General features: G+C 35.9%; 1 protein-coding gene across 2 annotated transcripts in view; it reads right to left on the minus strand.

The window, feature by feature from the left end:
• Window positions 1-19,511, minus strand: part of SPOCK3 (SPARC (osteonectin), cwcv and kazal like domains proteoglycan 3) — a 490,780-nt gene that overhangs the window by 333,938 nt on the left and 137,331 nt on the right. The window contains exon 3 of one of the 2 annotated variants that reach the window (XM_033215625.1): window positions 1,376-1,384. The exons of the other annotated variant lie outside the window; for it this stretch is intronic. Within the exon in view, the coding sequence (XP_033071516.1) occupies window positions 1,376-1,384 (9 nt within the window). The remainder of the gene's footprint in view (window positions 1-1,375; window positions 1,385-19,511) is intronic. 2 annotated transcript variants of the gene reach the window in all.

The following is a 19,511-nucleotide window of genomic DNA, read 5'->3' on the forward strand; positions in this document are numbered from 1 at the left end:
GTAGTAGGAGTAGGGAAAGCAAAACTGAATTTTATTAAGATATAGGAGGAAACCAAAAGAACTGTCTAGCTTCTGTCTCATCTCCTGAATGGCATTTCATTCCAGCCTCCCTAATGTCAAGCTGTAGTATAGCTTTGCTCTTCCCATGAATTCTCAGTGCATCTCTCTTATCAACACCTGCATCATCAGACTCAATATCCAATACTTAGGGTACTCAAGTGAATCTCTGTCCTGAAAACCCAAATCTCACAAATACATCATCTGAGTGGTAATTTACTTTAAATACTTTTGTACGAAGAGTTTGAAGCACATGTGTGCAACTTATGCTTAAAAGGTGCTTAGCACTTGATTAATTAGCATTTGAAATCCCCTAATCAAGAATCAACATTCATGTCATAGAAATCTGCACAAGATAGGTAGTTAATTAACTAGTGTAAGTTAGTCATATGGTTGGATAGAAAAAGTGTGAGCCCCAAACCCCTTGTGTGATCTGTTTGGTTTTATGCCAAATCTTTTACAGAAGTTGCCCAATATGACCAGAAGATCAGTTGGTTTTGCCTTTACATGGCAGTTTTGTAAACTACAGCTGACAGGCCAAATCTGGCCATTGACTGTAAATAAAGTTGTATTATAATTGTTTACATATTGTCCATGACTGCTTTGGGGACTTCCACAACAGAGTTTAATAGTTATGAGGAATATCAATGGAAAGATATTCAAGTACATAAGAACAGGCAATATGACAGTTTTATGCTTGTTTACTAAAATGAAATTGGATGAATTTAGACTAAGATTTTCTTATTCTCAAGTCTTGGTGAGGTTGTTGGGCAGGGACCTATAGCCTTCCTTGATCTTTGGTCAGTTCTTAGTAGCAATACAAATCCCAAAAGAGTGCCATGTTGGAGGTTTTTCTTCCAGGAAGGGAGGAAGTGAGGGAGGGAGAAAGGGAGGACAGAGGGGGCACAGAGGGAGGGAAGGAAGAAAAGAAGGGAGGGGAGAGAGAATAATAAAGATAGTGTGTGTATGAGAGAGAGAGAGAACGAAAGAGAGAGAGAATGGCCAACCATGATACTGGAAACTGATCTGACTTCACAACTCAGGCCCAATGTGATTTTATACTTCTTGGGTTCACAGATAAGCCATTATATTCTCCTGTTGGGTATTAACAATCTTAAAGAACATTCACTTCAGACAAGGTCATTGTAAAAACTTCAAAATACCAAAGAACCCCCTCTCACAAAATGAATGAGGGGTACTTTAACTAATTACAGCTTTATGGTTGCCCTACGCTGTTCTTCCTACAGATAAGATGTATTGAGATAGCTAGTCATAGAATTGCCATAAAATTTCTGTCAACACCCAACCCAAAGCAAACCTCTACTTCCTCAGACTTTCCCTAAGATTCCTCAAACCAGGCCCAAATCCTATGTCAAGTTCTTTGCCACCTGCTCCTACTGAGATGCCCCACAGTTCCCCACTGTGTGCATTCTCTCTTGCTGCAGTGAATAACGAATTCAACCTGCTCAACTCTAAGTGTTCCTGTGACTGGATGAAGCCCGCTAATGTGGCCTTTCCTTTCCCAGTGTTTCTATCTACAGTATAGCTGAGTGTACAACCTGGTATCTGCATGCAGACTGCTCAGCTGTGTGAAGGACTGTATTACCACTTTGTTTAGACACCTAAGTATGTCCTTTCATTTCAGGTTCATTTTATACTTACATTCAGGGGCAGGTTTAGTTTAGGACTTCTGCTAGTGTTGTGGGAAGTCTGGGACCCCGAATGGAGGGACTGGCTGGAGCCAAGCAGAAGAATATAAATTGTGAAGATTCCATGGACATTTATCAGTTCCCCAAATTAATACTTGTATAATTTCTTATGCCTGTCTTTACTTCAATCTCCGAACATAAATTGTGAAGATTTCATGGACATTTATCACTTCCTCAATCAATACTCTTAAAATTTCTTATGGCTGTCTTTACTTATCTCTTAATCACATTATCTTCAGAAGCTGAAAATGTACGTCACCTCAGGACCACTATTGTAAAAACGGATTGTAAAACATTTGTGTTTGAACAATATGAAATCAGTGCACCCTGAAAAAGAACAGAATAACAGCGATTTTCAGGGAACAAGGGAAGATAACCATGAGGTCTGACTGCCTGTGGGGTCGAGCAGAATGCAGCCATAGTTTTCTTCTCTCAGAAAGTCTATAGATGGATGTGTGAGTAGAAGAAATATCACGGAATTATTTTCCCAGCAAGGAATAATCGTGGGGCAGGAATGCACTCCTGGGAGTAGGTCTATAGATGGCTGCTCTGGGAGTGTCTGTCTTATATGGTTGAGATAAGGATTGAAATATGCCCTGGTCTCCTGCAGTACCCTCAGGCTTACTAGGATTGGGAAATTCCAGCCTGGTAAATTCTAGTCAGACCAGTTATCTGCTCTCGAACCCTGTTTCCTGTTAAGATGTTTATCAAGACAATGCGTGCACAGTGGGACATAGACTGTCATCAGTAATTCTAATTTTGTCTTGCCTTGTGATCTTTATTGCCCTTCGAAGCATGTGATCCTTGTGACCTACTCCCTGTTCATACACCCCCTCCCATTTCAAAATCCCTAATAAAAACTTGCTGGTTTTGCAGCTCAGGGTTGTCATCATGGTCCTTGCAATATGTGATGACACCCCCTGAGACCCAGCTGTAAAATTTCTCTTTGTACTCTTTCTCTTTATTTCTCAGACCAGCTGACTCTTAGGGAAAATAGAAAGAACCTACATTGAAATATTGGGGGCTGGTTCCCCCGATAGCTAGCATAATTGTCTACTTGAAATGCTGTGGTCAAACTAGGTTATATCATTCAGCAGAGTATTGAATCTACATGAATGATCACGAATGATGTGAAACCCATTGATAAAATTTACATTAATTTCAGAAGGATAGGGATAACAAAAGAGGATAATAGAAACTTATATAAGTCATTAATTTTCTTTGTTCACAGTTCCTGAACATCAGTTATAACACTGAAGTCTTAGAAGTTAGTTTCTTTAGCTTCAGGGTTTTTAAACGTAAATTGTTATGTTACTTTTTTTTACCAAGATCACCAAATGTCAAATAATGAAATAATGCCTAGGTAGGTTAACTGAAAACATTTTATTGATATGAAATGTCAGTAACCTGGGTGACTATTTAGCAGAAAAGGTCAGATGTTTTTCAAGGTCATGTAAAATATGGAGAATAATCCTTAGTTTGCAATATTTGAAACTTATGAGGATAAGCACAGTATAATAATTGGTCTCATATTTCATGGTTTATGAGAATATGTGTTGCTAATACACATGTACAAGAGCATCTAATATTAGGTCTCTCAATTTGTTATTATATATTAAAATTATTAAAACATATAGGTTATATCATGAGAGGGTGTGAAACAGAAAAAATGATCTAGTTGATAATTGCCTGAATATGCTGGAAATCATAATCTCTGTCAAACTCCAAACAAGAAATGTACCTAATAGCATTGGTTCTACCACAAGAAACTATTGCATATTTTTTCTGTTCTTTTTTTTTTTTTTTTTTTTTTGAGACGGAGTCTCGCTCTGTCGCCCAGGCTGGAGTGCAGTGGCCAGATCTCAGCTCACTGCAAGCTCCACCTCCCGGATTTATGCCATTCTCCTGCCTCAGCCTCCTGAGTAGCTCGGACTACAGGCACCCACCATCTCGCCTGGCTAGTTTTTTGTATTTTTTAGTAGAGACGGGGTTTCACCATGTTAGCCAGGATGGTCTCGATCTCCTGACCTTGTGATCTGCCCGTCTCGGCCTCCCAAAGTGCTGGGATTACAGGCTTGAGCCACTGCGCCCGGCCTTTTCTGTTTTTTTTTTTTTTAAGTTCAGTTTCTCTTCAATATTTTCCACTTTTTGATGTTTCTCTCTTTTGTATTTTTTCTTCTCTGAGAATAAGTCCACTATTGATACTAAATGTCACAGCACAGCCCCAAGGCAAATACACTGATGCCAATTGAAATCTAGATAGAACTTGGATAGTCCAGAAACATTATCTTGACAACTGCTTCTGCAACACCCCTTACGTATGTGGAGTGTAGCCGAAAATGACATAGTGATGACTAGTACTGCCTTCGGTCTTGAAATTGTTCTAAATTTCCTTTCATAGGAAACAGGAAGTCTTGGAGATATCCACACTAAAGGAGCTTAGGTATCTGAGGTACCCACACTCCTAAGAGTTCAATTTACATCTTGGTGTCTTTGGTGAAAGTTAGAATGAAAGTAAATATAAACTACACATTGATTATTAACAATCATCAAGAAATCATATTTTTAAGTTTCACATTAAAATGTTACAACAGATGACAATGTAAGTTATAAATATATCAAAAATGAGAGCAATCATAAATAGAAACCCATTATGTAATAAAAAGTCTTGTAGGTACAAACAGCCCCTGGAAATTCAGTTTGACAGTGGGAGGCTTATTAATTGAAGAATCTGTTTTTGTTTCCCTCCCTCTACTTTTGTCCAGAGGGATCCAGGGTGATGGGTTCACTTGACTGGAAGCTTATATGAGCAAACCATTTGACACAGTTAACAGTGATCTGAATAAAAACAGTAATGCCATCTAATACAGGCAAGCAAAATGTCGGGATCAAAGGAAGTAATAACACCAGATCATTCCTCCTTTCCTGAGAGTTGAATCTAGAAAAAAAAAAAATGAAACAAATGTGCTTTGAGGAATGACTACAGGAATTTGAGATGCTTATCTTGGAAGGGAAAAGACTTTATAGAGCAGAGAAAAAATGAAGAGAGAGAGAAAAAAATGCCCAAACAGACTTTTTTCCTTTGCTATTAAATTGCTTATCAAATTGGACCAAACTCTGGCAGGTGCCCAGAAAGGTCATATTGATTGTTAAACAGTGAAAGTTAAATTTATTCCAGGACCTCTATTCCCAGTTTCAATGTTCTTTCCATGACCATTTTCAAGAGGTCATGAGTTTGGTGACTTTGGAATCAAACAATGCTAAATTGAAATATCTGCTTCCTTCCTTTCAATGGGAGGTAATTTTTCTTTTAATGAGGGAGAGCCATGTGGTGAAATTCATCCTTTGAAAAGAGGAATCTAGCGTCATGATGGAGGATGTATCATAGCCAAAAGGGAAGAGAATCATTCTAAATATACATTCTAGGAATGACTGGATTTTCATGCTGTGCTATACTGGGTTTCTTTAAAACTTTCCTTCATCATTTTTACTTGGGGAAATACTGTCCATTTTTATAAGGCTCTGTACAGATGGCAACTTATTTGGCAAGATGGTAAGTCCATTATCACCTCAAAGTAGAAGTAATATACATTTGTATTAAGTTCCCAGAACAGAAATGACAACCCATTATGATATAGGTATTTATGTCAAACACAGTACATTACATATTATGGGTACTTAATAATAAACATCCATTGTTGGAATAAACTACCTAGATTACAATGGTGATGTGGGGAAAACAGAATAAGATATTTGACCTACTAGGCTATGAGAAAGTAAATTATTGGTGGAAACTTTCTTTTTACAGTTCTTCACTAATGTATTTATGGGTTTATGTTCTTTATCTGTTTTAACTATTTTTCAACAAATAAGCTTTTTAAATATCATAAATATAAAATTATTTGATAATAAAATAGTGAAATTTTACTTAGCTAATTGAATTTAATTTTTCTGAAAATCTACGGGAAGTAATATACTTAACTATAATAGTTCATCAGAAGACATTAATTTTAGTCCCTGTTTTGTTATTGCAAAATGAACCACACTTTAATTACATCATAGTTTCATATAATAAAATCTATTTACTAAAGCGAGACTAACATACTGTACAATCACTAACAATCAACAGCTCAAACACAAGATAAGTTAAAACAAAAGGATGCCAATAGTGGAAGTTCAGATAGATCTTATTTCTGCCATCCCTTTACCTAAGAAGTAGACAAAAAAAAGATCTGGCTTTGGAATCAGATCAGCCTGAACATAGTTCTGGTTTCTGCTAACTGACGGGCTCTGTGGCTTGAGGACTGTTACCTTGAAATTTCAGATTTGTTCTGTTTACAACTGTCAAATGGTAATAATGATAATGTTTATTTCACAGCATTTTTGCTACAATCAACACTTTTATTCTTTCAAGCCCAGAGGAAGTGTCATTAAACTGTCACTGTTTTTTTTTTCTTCTCTGTTTCAAATGAAAATATTCACTTTCTACTTCTGTTATATTATATAAATATCTAATTTACACAATAGAACCAAAAACTACCTAAAAACAACTAAGGCTCATTCTTTATATGGCCTCCACAACCTTTAGCTCAATGCACAAAACAGTTGACTGAGAAACATTTGATCACTGAATTAATGAGATTACAAACGTAAACTTTTTGAAGTATAGTATTTTTTCACTAACCTCAGAAATTGATAAGTAAAGATAGTTTACAGCTTAACAATGAATATTGATGAGTAGACCGCCCAAATAGCAATCACGATGCAGAAATAGCAGACTATGGTACTTGGTCTACCTGGATCTATAAGAATATAAACAAGATATATTTCTTTGAACAAAATGATCTAAATAATTTCTCTGCAAATAATTTTATTTCTTAGATAATGCTTACTCTGTACCAGGCAGTGTTTGTAGTAACTTAAATTTTTTTACTCATTTAATAATCATAACAAATCTATAAGGTACAGGTGTTACTATAACTTCCTTTCTATAAGTGAGAAAATTGAAAAATAGCTTTTCAATAAATAATATGCCCAAGAACACGGAGCTTATAAATTTCAGAGTCAGAATTTGAAACTAGGCAGAGGATCTTCAGTTTCTGCTTTCCTAACTATCATATTATGAAGTAGAATTTCAAAAGATATGTCATCACTACTCTCTTGAAATACAGAATGCAATTATTCTGACATTTGTAATAAATATATTGAGGTTACAGTAAGAACCACTGACAGAAAATCTACTTTTTCTTATACTAGTGACAACAGAGCATACTTTTCCACAAATCTTATCCCCAGAACATATCTGTTCCTTTTCCTCCTAGGTGCTTAAACAATTCTTACAACATTTCACCGTAAGATAGATGCTAGGAATCGTTCAGAATCATTTAGAACTGTTTGATGGTGAGTACATGCTATCTGAGATTGCTCCTGCAGTAAATAGCCTAAAGTTATTGAATTTATTTCAAGTTATCATATATAAAGTAAACACCATTATTGACATGGAAGATATTTCATTTCCTCATGTTTCATTTACTTCCCACATACTAGGGAGCTAAAATGGACTATCAGGATAGAATTCTGGTACACATTGTTTCAAAACATCATTTATTTATAATCTAAATAAAAGCCTTCTGCCTTTAGCTATCAGAATTGTGCTTAATAAAATCAATGATGTAGGTACAGATTTTTTTTAGCTGTTATTTTTATGGAACCAGAAAAAGACGGTAGTAGATAAGCAAACGCTGATAACATATACCACCAATATACTGACACTAAGAGAGTTTATGAGTTTTGTCTATCAGAAATAAGAGAAATCATTCCATCCAAAAAAATCTTAGAAGCAAAAGTAAAGATGGCTCTTTGCTTAATTTTTTTCTCAGGATGATATATAACAAGTACTATTCTAGATGCATAGGAGGAAAGTTAACATATAATAGATGCCTTAAGGCATTTGCAAACTTTAGCTTACAACAGAGTCACCAGGAGGGCTTGCTATAACATGGATTTCTGGCTACTTAGAAATTTGTTACAACATAAATTTCTGGGCTCAACCTTCAGCAGTGCAGTAAGCTAGTCTAGGGTTAAACCTCAGAATTTGCATTTCTGATAAGGTTTCAGATGATGCTGATGCCGTCGTGGTCTGGTACCACACTGAGAATCACTGCATTAGGGTTTTAATCTTTTCTCAGAAACCTGGTTTGCAAGACCACCAGTCTTGAATTACTTTCTGTTTCCAAACATGGAGGAAGTGTAGGTTGTCTGGCAAATAACACCTATGAAAAATGAATCATGCTTTTTTTTTTTTTTTTGAGATGGAGTTTCACTCTTTCACCAGACTGGAGTGATGTGGCGCGATCTTGGTTCACTACAACCACTGCCTCCCAGGTTAGAGCAATTCTCCTGCCTCAGCCTCCGGAGTAGCTGAGACTACAGGTGTGAGCCACGACGCCCAGCTAATTTTTGTATTTTTAGTAGAGATGAGGTTTCATCTCATTGGCTAGGATGGTCTGGATCCCTTGACCTCGTGATCTGCCCTCCTGGGCCTCCCAAAGTACTGGGATTACAGGCGTGAGCCACTGCGCCTGGCTGCTCACTTTTAAGGTCAATTCAAGTATTAAATCTGTTTACACTTAAAAAAATCCCTTTTATAGTAGCTAGTATCTACATTTGATGATGAATCCTACATTGTTGTAATTGTACTAAACAAGTTATAAATACTTGGTTTATTTTTAGTCATCCACATATGTTCCCACACAGTAAAGAACTAATCAATCATTATTCTTTGTAGACGTGGTTATTGCATATGTCAAAAACTAAGCTTATTTGTTATGTTCAATAATTCATCAATTCATTAGGTCAGCATATACATATTGAAATTGCACTTAGTTACGAGGTGCTGGGGTGCTGGTGTTCTATAATGAAAAACAATAGACAAAGCTGATATGTAAGTTACAATAAAGATTAAAAATAATAGTCCCAGCTACTCGGGAGGCTGAGGCAGGAGAATGGCGGTAAACCCGGGAGGCGGAGCTTGCAGTGAGCTGAGATCCAGCCACTGCACTCCAGCCCGGGCGACAGAGCGAGACTCCGTCTCAAAAAAAAAAAAAAAAAAAAAAAAGTTTAAATATATAGGTATGTGTGTGTGTGTGTGTGTGTATATAAATACATGTATTTACACATGCCATTTGAGATAATATAACTGTTAAAAAAAAAAACTGACCAAACGAACAAAAACTGCAAGAAAATACAGAAGACTAAGAATGTTTAGGATGTTGCAGTTTCGCATAGTATGTCCAGAGATGGCTTCTCAGAGGAAGTGGGATGAGTTAGGTTACTTACTCTTTAATTTAGGTTAACCTTACTCTTTAAATTTAATTTTCTAATTTTTCCCTAAATTTTAAAATGATCAGTTTTTGCTTTGTTTGTTTTCTAATTCTTTTTTTTTTTTTTTCTGAGACAGAGTCTTGCTATGTCTCCCAGACTGGAATGCAGTGGCGTGATCTTGGCTCACTGCAAGCTCCGCCTCCTGGGTTCACGCCATTCTCCTGCCTCAGCCTCCCAAGTAGCTGGGACTACAGGCACCCGCCACCACGCTCGGCTAATTTTTTGTATTTTTAGTAGAGACAGGGTTCCACCGTGTTAACCAGGATGGTCTCGATCTCCTGACCTCGTGATCCACCCTCCTGGGCCTCCCAAAGTGCTGGGATTACAGGTGTGAGCCACAAAGCCTGGCCTGTTTTCTAATTCTTTTAGCCCGTGTACTGATATGACAGTTATACACTCTTTATTCTGTGATTGGTTACTTTTAAAAATTTATATGGCTTTTATACAAAACCTAAAATTGAGGCCTTGAAAGCTTCAGCCCAAAATAAACACATCCATTATATTTGGGAATTTTTAACCCCACAAATTAGACTTTTAAAAAATGATACATGTTTTAAATTTATTTCAATTTTATGAGAGGTCTAATTTATGTATGTCATATTTCCCCCTTTAGATGTACACATCAGTGAGTTGTATCAAATATATACAGTCTTGTAAATATCACCACAAACAAGATATAGAAGAGTTTCATCACCTGAGAAAGTTCTTTCATATCCCTTTATAGTAAGTCCTCTATCTTCAGGCCTTTGTGAACACTGGTCTGCTTTCTTCCCCCAGAGATTTGTCTTTTTCAAATGTTATACAAATGGAATAATGGAGTACATAACTTTTCAATCCTTGCTCTTTCCCGAAGTGTGGATTAAGCCATATTGTTGTAATGTTCAGTAGTAGTCTGGGTTGTTTTTTATTGCTGAGTAATATTCCATTGTCTGTATGTACAACAATTTGGGTATCCTTTCGGCAGCTGCACATTTGGGTAGTTTTCAGTATGGGGTAATTATGAACAAAAGTGCTATGCATATTTATAACAAGTTTTGTGTGGACATATGTTTTTATTTCTTATGTATAAATACTTATGAATAGGACTGCTGAGTCATACAGTATGTGTAGGTTTAACTGTAAGAAACTGCCAAGTTGCTTTCCAAATTAGTTGTACCATTTTACATTCCCAGGGCAATGTGTAAAATTACAATTCTCTGCATCCTCATCAGCACTTGGCATTGTCTCTTTTTTTGTTTGTTTTTCAGCCTTTTTTTGGGGGGGTCATTCTAATAATGTATAGTGGTATTTCATTTTGTTTTTAATTTGCATTTACACAATGACTAATGATGTTGATCAACTTTTCATGTGCTGATTGGACACTTTTATGCCCTCTTTGGTGCAGTCTCTAAATATTTTTAGCATGTAATATTTTTTATTTCTGAGGCAACAGTAGTAGATATGGATTTTTTTTTTTTTTTTTTTTTTTTTGAGACAGAGTTTTGCTCTTGTTGCCTAGGCTGGATTGCAATGGCGCGATCTCGGCTCACCACAACCTCCGCCTCCCAGATTCAAGCAATTCTTCTGCCTCAGCCTAGGTAGATGGGATTACAGGAATGCACTCAATCCCTGAGTAGATGGGATTACAGGAATGCACCACCATGCCCAGCTAATTTTGTATTTTTAGTAGAGATGGGGTTTCTCCATGTTGGTCAGACTGGTCTCGAACTCCCGACCTCAGGTGATCCACCCACCTCACCCTCTCAAAGTGCTGGGATTATAAGTGTGAGCCACTGTGCTTGGCTGATATGGCTATTTTGAAAACTATTTTACTATTTTACTAATTTTTTTTTTCCCAAGTATAGTTGAATGGCTTAAAGGACAAAATTAACCATCATTAACTAACATTACATTGTTCCAACAAATAATGCAGATCTAACAAATTGAGAGGGCTAAGTAGAAATCGGGACATACTGTCTTTAAAAAGTTTAACAAGTAATCAAAATGATCCAATTATATTCAAATAAAAGAACTTTTATTACTATGCTACATCCTATTAGTGCAGAGTTGGCCAAATACTTAATGATAACTAAGTACAACAGAAACATCATAGTTTAAAGCATTTCACACTGAACTGCTGCAAATTGTCACCTAACAACTAGTCCTGGATGCCTCTCTGACCATCTTTTAGCTTAGACACCAAATAAAAAATCATATTTCACTTATTTTAAAGGACTTTGAAATATGTAAATACCTACATGGTATAACAAAAATAGCATATTATTAACAATGAACTGATTACAAGTACTAATAACATGCTTCATTATTACATCATAATGAAATATTCAATATATGTACGATCAGAAATTTTGAAGATCAGCATGGAATTATGCCACTATAAATTACTAATTATGTGACAAGGTTATATTCACTCTCAAAGCTTAATTTCCTCATTTGCAAATGGTGCTAATATCTACTTTACAGGTTTTTAAAAAAATATAAAATCACTCTTTAGATTATATATTGATATTTAAATATTAATACTGCATCTCTTCATATATAATTTAAAATGTGAAAATCATTGCTCCCTCATTAGTATATAATCTATTTAATATAGTGGTGGACATAACTTTTTGCATGTCATATGCAGTGTCACCATCAGAAACAAATGTACATTCTAATGAATCCTGGAAAATAATAGAAAAGCTTTAATTTTTGTAATATTTTGGCCAAATAATGCAATCCTAAAGGATAAAGAAAGTGCAAAGCCCCCAGGAATCATTTCTCCCTCTACTCACTTTCTAAATCCTTATGTCCTATGAACAATAATTTATAATCTATATTTTTGCCAAATAATATTCAAAATGAAGTTATGTAAGTTTTTCTTTCCCTGCAAGGCAATAAGTGAAAAAATGGACATTAAGAATAAAAAATATCTCTGCCTTTCCTGCTGCCTTGTGAAAAAAAGTGCCTGCTCCTCCTTCCACCAGGGTGTGGCTGGCAAGATGACCGGATAGGAACAGTTCTGGTCTGCAGCTCCCAGAGAGATCAATGCAGAAGGCGGGTGATTTCTGCATTTCCAACTGAGGTACCCGGTTCATCTCATTGGGACTGGTTAGACAGTGGGTCCAGCACACAGAGGGCGAGCAGAAGCAGGGCGGAGTGTTGCCTGACCTAGGAAGCACAAGGAGTCGGGGAACTCCCTCTCCTAGCCAAGGGAAGCCATGAGGGACTGTGCCATGGGGAACAGTGCATTCTGACCCAGATACTACACTTTTCCCGGTCTTCGCGACCTGCAGACCAGGAGATTCCCTCGGGTGCCTACACCACCAGGGCCCTTGGTTTCAAGCATAAAACTGGGTGGCCTTTTGAACAGACACTGAGATAGCTGCAGTTTTTTGTTTTGTTTTGTTTTCATACCCCAGTGGCACCTGAAATGCTAGTGAGACAGAACCGTTCACTACCCTGGAAACGGTGCTGAAGCCATGGAGTCAAGTAGTCTAGCTCCGCAGATTCCACCCCCATGGAGTCCAGCAAGCTAAGATCCACTGGCTTGAAATTCTCACTGCCAACACAGCAGTATGAAGTCAATATGGGATGCTCGAACTTGGCGGGGGGAGGGGCGTCTGCCATTACTGAGGCTAGAGTAGGCAGTTTTCCCCTCACAGTGTAAACAAAGCTACCAGGAAGTTTGAACTGGGCAGAACCCACCACAGCTTGGCAAGATGCTGTAGCCAGACTGCCTCTCTAGATTCCTCCTCACTGGGCAGGGCATCTCTGAAAGAAAGGCAGCAGCTCCCGTCAAGGGCTTATAGATAAAACCCCCATCTCCCTGGGACAGAGCACCTTGGGGAAGGGGTGGCTATGGGCACAGATTAAACAGACTTAAATGTTCCTGCCTGCTGGCTCTGAAAAGAGCAGCAGATTTCCCAGCACAGTGCTCAAGCTCTGCTAAGGGAGAGACTGCCTCCTCAAGTGGGTCCCTGACACCTGGGCCTCTTGTTGGGGGCCTCATACAGGAGAGTTCCGCCTGGCATCTGGTGGGTTCCCCTCTGGCATGAAGCTTCCAGAGGAAGGAACAGGCAGCAATCTTTGCTGTTCTGCAGCCTCCGCTGGAGATACCTATGCAAACAGGGTCTGGAATGGACCTTCAGCAGACCTGTAGCAGAGGACCCTGACTGCTAGAAAGAAAACTAACAAACAGAAACAAATAGCATCAACATCAACAAACAGGATGTCCACACAAAAACCCCATCCAAAGGTCACCAACATCAAAGACAAAAGGTAGATAAATCCACAAAGATAAGGAAAAATGAAAGGAAAAAGGCTGAAAATTCCAAAAACCAGAACGCCTCTTCTCCTCCAAAGGATCACAGCTCCTCGCCAGCAAGGAAACAAAACTGGATGAAGAAGGAGTTTGACAAATTGACAGAAGTAGGCATCAGAAGGTGGGTAATAATAAACTCCTCCAAGCTAAATGAACATGTTCTAACCCAATGCAAGAAAGCTAAGACCCATAAAAAAGGTTAGAGGAATTGCTAACTAGAATAACCAGTTTAGAGAAAAACATAAATGACCTGACGGAGCTGAAAACAGCACGAGAACTTTGTGAAGCATACAAAAGTATCAATAGCTGAATCAATCAAGTGGAAGAAAGGATATCAGAGATTGAAGATCAATTTAATGAAACAAAATGTGAAGACAAGATTAAAGAAAAAAACAATGAAAAGGAACAAATGAAGCCTTCAGGAAATATGGGACTATGTGAAGAGACCAAACACAAAAAGCAATGACAACAAAAGCCAAACTTGACACATGGGATCTAATTAAACGAAAGAGCTTCTGCAAAGCAAAAGAAATTATCATCAGAGTGAACAGGCAACCTACAGAATGGGAGAAAATTTTTTTCAATCTATCCATCTAAGAAGGGGCTAATATCTAGAATCTACAAAGAACTTAAACAAATTTACAAGAATAAAACAACCCCATCAAAAAGTGGGTAAAGGATATGAACAGACACTTCTCAAAAAAAGACATTTATGTGGCCAACAAACATATGCAAAAAAGCTCACCATCACTGGTTATTAAAGAAATGCAAATCAAAACCACGAGCTACCATCTCATGCCAGTTAGAATGGTGATCATTAAAATGTCAGGAAACAACAGATGCTGGAGAGGATATGGAGAAATAGGAATGCTTTTACACTGTTGATGGGAGTGTAAATTAGTTCAAACATTGTGGAAGACAGTGTGGCGATTCCTCAAGTATCTAGAACCAGAAATACCATTTGACCCAGCCATCCCATTACTGGGTATATACCCAAGGGATTATAAATCATTCTACTATAAAGACACATGCACACGTATGTATATTGCAGCACTGTTCACAATAGTAAAGACTTGGAACCAACCCAAATGCCCATCATGATAGACATTTGTTTTGTTTTGTTTTGTTTTGTTTTGTTTTATTTTAAGACGGAGTCTCACTCCGACACCAGGCTGAAGTGCTGTGGCACAATCTCGACTCACTACAACCTCTGACTCCCTGGTTTAAGTGATTTTCCTGCCTCAGCCTCTCAAGTAGCATTACAGGCACACACCACCACACATAGCTAATTTTTGTATTTTTGGTAGAGACGGGGTTTCACCACGTTGGCCAGGATGGTCTCTATCTCCTGACTTCATGATCCACCCACCACAGCCTCCCAAAGTGCTGGGATTACAGGTGTGGGCCACCGTGCCCACCTGAGATTATGCATTTCTAAATGTGATGATTTACATATTTCATAACACAGTAGTTCTGCTCTTAGAGGTAGATTCTAAGAAAGTTGTTCCCAGAAGCATTGTTTGTAGTAGTAGGAAAACAGAACCAATCCAAATGTGTGCACCAATGGGAGAAGAATATATTTACACTTACAAGGGCTGCCAATTACATATGGGAATATATAATTCCAATGAATAAATATATTATTAGGATGTATAGTATTCTATACTATAGTGTAATAATGTATAGTATCCATTCACTAAAACCCTATACATCAATGTAAAAAATGCAATTGTATATACAACATGCATATATATGTATACACATGCATATATATACACACATATATATATCCATGTATATATCAGAAACAGTGCTATGTGAAAATAGGAAACAATGCATCCAACTCAATGACATTTATAGAAAAAGAAAAATGTATAATGGGAGTATATGTATGCAGTGAGAACAAAAATCAGAACAGGTATTACCCTTGTGTGAGGCAGAACAATTGAATCACAAAAAGAAATTTAAAAGTTTTAACTACGTTTTATTTCTTAATGTGATGTTGCTTACACTGGTATTGTTTTGTTATCTGAACATTATCTACGTATTATTTTACCTTTCTTATATGAAATATTTTATAAAAGATTGGCATCAATCATCCATTAAAGAATAACTATGTAGCAGTTTTAGACAATTAAAAAACATCAATTCCAATAAATTAAAATTACATACCTTGTTTTGTTTGAATTCTACCAAAATGTAGAATTCATTACCAATTACCCAGAGAACAAAATCTATGTAATTTATAATTGACATTTTAATACATCAACTTATTAATCTGTACAGTTTGCTTTGGTTTTCATTATTATTTGAAAACTCAAGCAATAATTTGATGGATATTCGCATTTGTTTTAAATTTTTACCAAATAACTACTAAGCAACTACTCTGTGGCAGGCCGTCTTCTTGTCAATGGGTGTACATCACGGAATAAAACAGATAAAACAATTTTACCCTTGCAGACTTTGTATTATCTTAGGGATGTGACAGACTGTACCCATTTTAAGTAGATTTACAGTATTGTATTGGGTATCTGGGGTTAGAATGTAATGAGTTCTGTGAAAAACACAGAGCAAGCAAGGGGGATCAGGAATTCTGAGAGGACTCCCTTTCCCCAATGGCAACAAAAATCTACACATGCTTATAAGATATGGGATTACTGATATAGAACCTATTTTCAATTTTCAGTCAAATTCTTTATGTTCTTGAATTCTGCACTGTTATATGTTAAGACAAAGTCCTCAGAGACCTAAAATATAAAAAGCATAAGTATATTTTACCTATACAGCACAATATAAATCTGAAATTCAACTTTTTTATTCTATTCTAACCACTCAAACTTCCACAAAATATGTTTAAAACAGGCAATGAAAATTCAATGCCTGGAATGCATTGTTAGGAGAAAAATCTGAAGATATGTATAATACATTAGTAAAAGAATACAAATGAATATAAAAATTGCTCCTGGAAGATTTGATTATCTACAGAATTGTGGAGTGTTTTTAGGACAGTAGAATTACATGAATTTAGGACCTAAAACTAATTTTCCAACTATAAACTTCCATTTGAGTTTGTGGTCCTTAATAATTGGAAAGTGTACTGAATTTGGGAACCTGCAAGTAATTAAGGACGACCTCAGGAGCTTTACTCTCCTCACTTGTAAAAAAAAAAAAAAAAAAAAAGAAATTTTAAATGTGTAGTTTGATGGGGTGGGGGACTTCATGAAATGATTCTCAAGACTTATCCTTATTTTCTTCACTTTTATTAATGTATAGTTAAGTCCTAAACTTGTAATTTATAAAATTCTCTGTATGCACCAACCGTTATCTTTGGTACAGTGTGAGAATTGGAAGCTGATTTCTGGAATTTTTGTTCCAATTTTATTGGTCCATTGGTTTCTATGAGTTTGCCATGTCTCTTGTACACAGACCTACATGCCCTGGCGTCTGCCTATCTTTCTGAAGGCATCTCTATTCACTGTTCTCTTCCTCTACACTAGCCACACAGGTCTTGACATCCACGAACAAATCATAATTGTTCCTACTCTAGAGGCTTATATTCTTTTATTAGGCCACGCTGTAATGTGATGTCCCCAGAAATTCGTTTTCTCTCACCCTTTCTAAAATTTTCCACCACTCTTCATTTATTTAGATGGCTTTCTTTTCCAGATAGCACTTAAACCTGCAATTATATTCTATATTCATTTTCTTAGCCTTTGGAAGATCATAAAATAAAAATGACTCATAAAATTGAGGGATATATTCTATTAATTGGTTATCAATATGCATTGATTATTTGCAGTGGAAATTTGAGTAATTCACCAAAGCAAACAAAAGGATTCTAAGATTCGTAATGTAATTGTGGTGCAATATGGCATGTGCAATAACTAAAAGTAAATAACAGCAGTAGTGCATTGTAATCGAGGTAACATCTCCAAGTTGCAAGACTTACAAATTAAAGTGGGTGATGTTGATAGTAAGAAAATATTAAAATGACTGAAAAGAATTAATATTAACCACTTAATCATTAATTATTCAGAATTTCTCTATCATTTTCATTATATAATATTTTATAGAACTTACACACTATTTGGCAAAAAGAAAAATGGAATGCATAGACAAATGAAAAATTTACTATTATTTATTTGACATTATAGGAAGTATAAAAATTAAAAAGGTGGACCACATTTTGCATGAAGGAAATTTTCAGAGTTGGTGAGTATAATAATTTTAGGAGCTTGTTTAATTTTTCATTCAAGCCTTTGAATGGAAAATTTTCTCTATTATTCTTCACTGTTGGGCATTTTACGGCTTCTCAGCCTTTTCCTCAGTATCTGGAGAAATTAAGTTAAAAAGATACAGAGTTTGCCACTGTGCAGAACAGAATAAAAGTTTACAAATTACTGATCAAGACATAGAAACATCTGGCTAAAATTCATATTTCGCATATTCTGGTAATTTAAATTCTCCAAGTTATCACTATTCTCAATGTCTACAAAGAATTTAGAGTCACCTAAATAAAAGGAAGATCAAAAGCAAATCACTGCAAGTTTCAAATACATTTTATCAAATCAGATTAATGCAATCATTCAGAGGAGAGAGAACTCAAAGAAAGGCACTAAAATAAAAAGAGAACGCTTGCCAGGAGCGTGTGAGGTGATCAGGGAGCAGGTTGGGACTGTTTGTTACAGAAGGAAATCAGGAGACAACCGGAAGACACATCAAACAGGATTTGTTTATGTTTGTGATACTAATGGGGAAATCCCTTAGACTAGAGATTAACATTTTCCTAAAGGAGAAACCCTTTAATCCTGCTATTATCATAATCAATTATACTTTAAAGTGAGCACTTGCATGAGCAAAATGACCTACATCTCTTTACCATATTCTTAAAATAAGTAACAGTTTTATCTATGGCCTTTGTGGGAAAAAAAAAAAAAACTATAATAAATTTCTTATGCTGTAATGTATGTTCTAATGTAATTATAGACAGACTAATCAGAAGACTATCATCACTCTTCAATAACTCTTCAAATCTTTCCACAAAAATTATTTGGAAGTTAGTGAAGAATGTCTCCCAACGAGGCTAAAGTTCAACTCTCAGGTTTATAGTAACAAAATGATTTATAAATACATGTTTCTTCAAATATTGTCAACATGAAGAAACATCTTTTTTGGAGGGACAATGTTTGTAAGACACATTTTAAAAAACCAAAACAATCACATTTACACAATGATTACAAAAAAACCATCCATTCCAATATTCTGTCAATTCCCATAGCCTATAGCTATAAGATTAGTGCAAATAAATAAAAAGAAAAAAACAAATAATTTTTATAATTACTTATAAGTTAAAGTACTTCGTTTTGAACATTCATTTTAAGAAGTAAACAGTAATGTCATAATTAGTTTAAATGACTGACTCAAAATATTATGTCATTTTAATTCATTTAAGTCTTGTATACAAACTGGATCAAGATAAGCTATTGTTTGTGAGCAAGCACAGAGTACAGAGTAAAAGCAATAATTAGCAATCTTTTATGACTAACTTCATCCTTAAATCATTGGACCATTTGATTACAGGAAATGAAAGTAATAAAATCTACCGATCCATATATCTATATTAGATTATATCTAACTGTTTCACATAATGTAGAAATACGGGGTATGTATTTAAATTGCTTCTGTGTAATATTAATATATGGGTAATTCAATTTAACATATTTGAAAATGGGGAATTTTTGTGGATCTTATGAAATATATGTATTAAAAAAACCTCAATGGTTAAGATGATTCTGCTTTTCAGAATTCTGGCTAGAAAGATAAGCTATCATGACATCATGTAGAATTTTGAAAAATGAAATCGGTAACTACATATGAGCTTTTTTCTATGCCGCTTAGCAGATAAGCCTGGGGGTGGTGGGAAATGTGGGAATTTTACTAACACAATGAGCACAGAAATTTGGATATTACTTTCAATCCATTTTTTACATTCTTCTTTACATTTCAATTTTGACAAAAACATAGTACAACTTATTGTATCGAATTTGGATAGTTTG

The sequence above is a fragment of the Trachypithecus francoisi genome, unplaced genomic scaffold (assembly GCF_009764315.1).
Source record: "Trachypithecus francoisi isolate TF-2019V2 unplaced genomic scaffold, Tfra_2.0 Lachesis_group1, whole genome shotgun sequence".
Taxonomy (NCBI): domain Eukaryota; kingdom Metazoa; phylum Chordata; class Mammalia; order Primates; family Cercopithecidae; genus Trachypithecus; species Trachypithecus francoisi.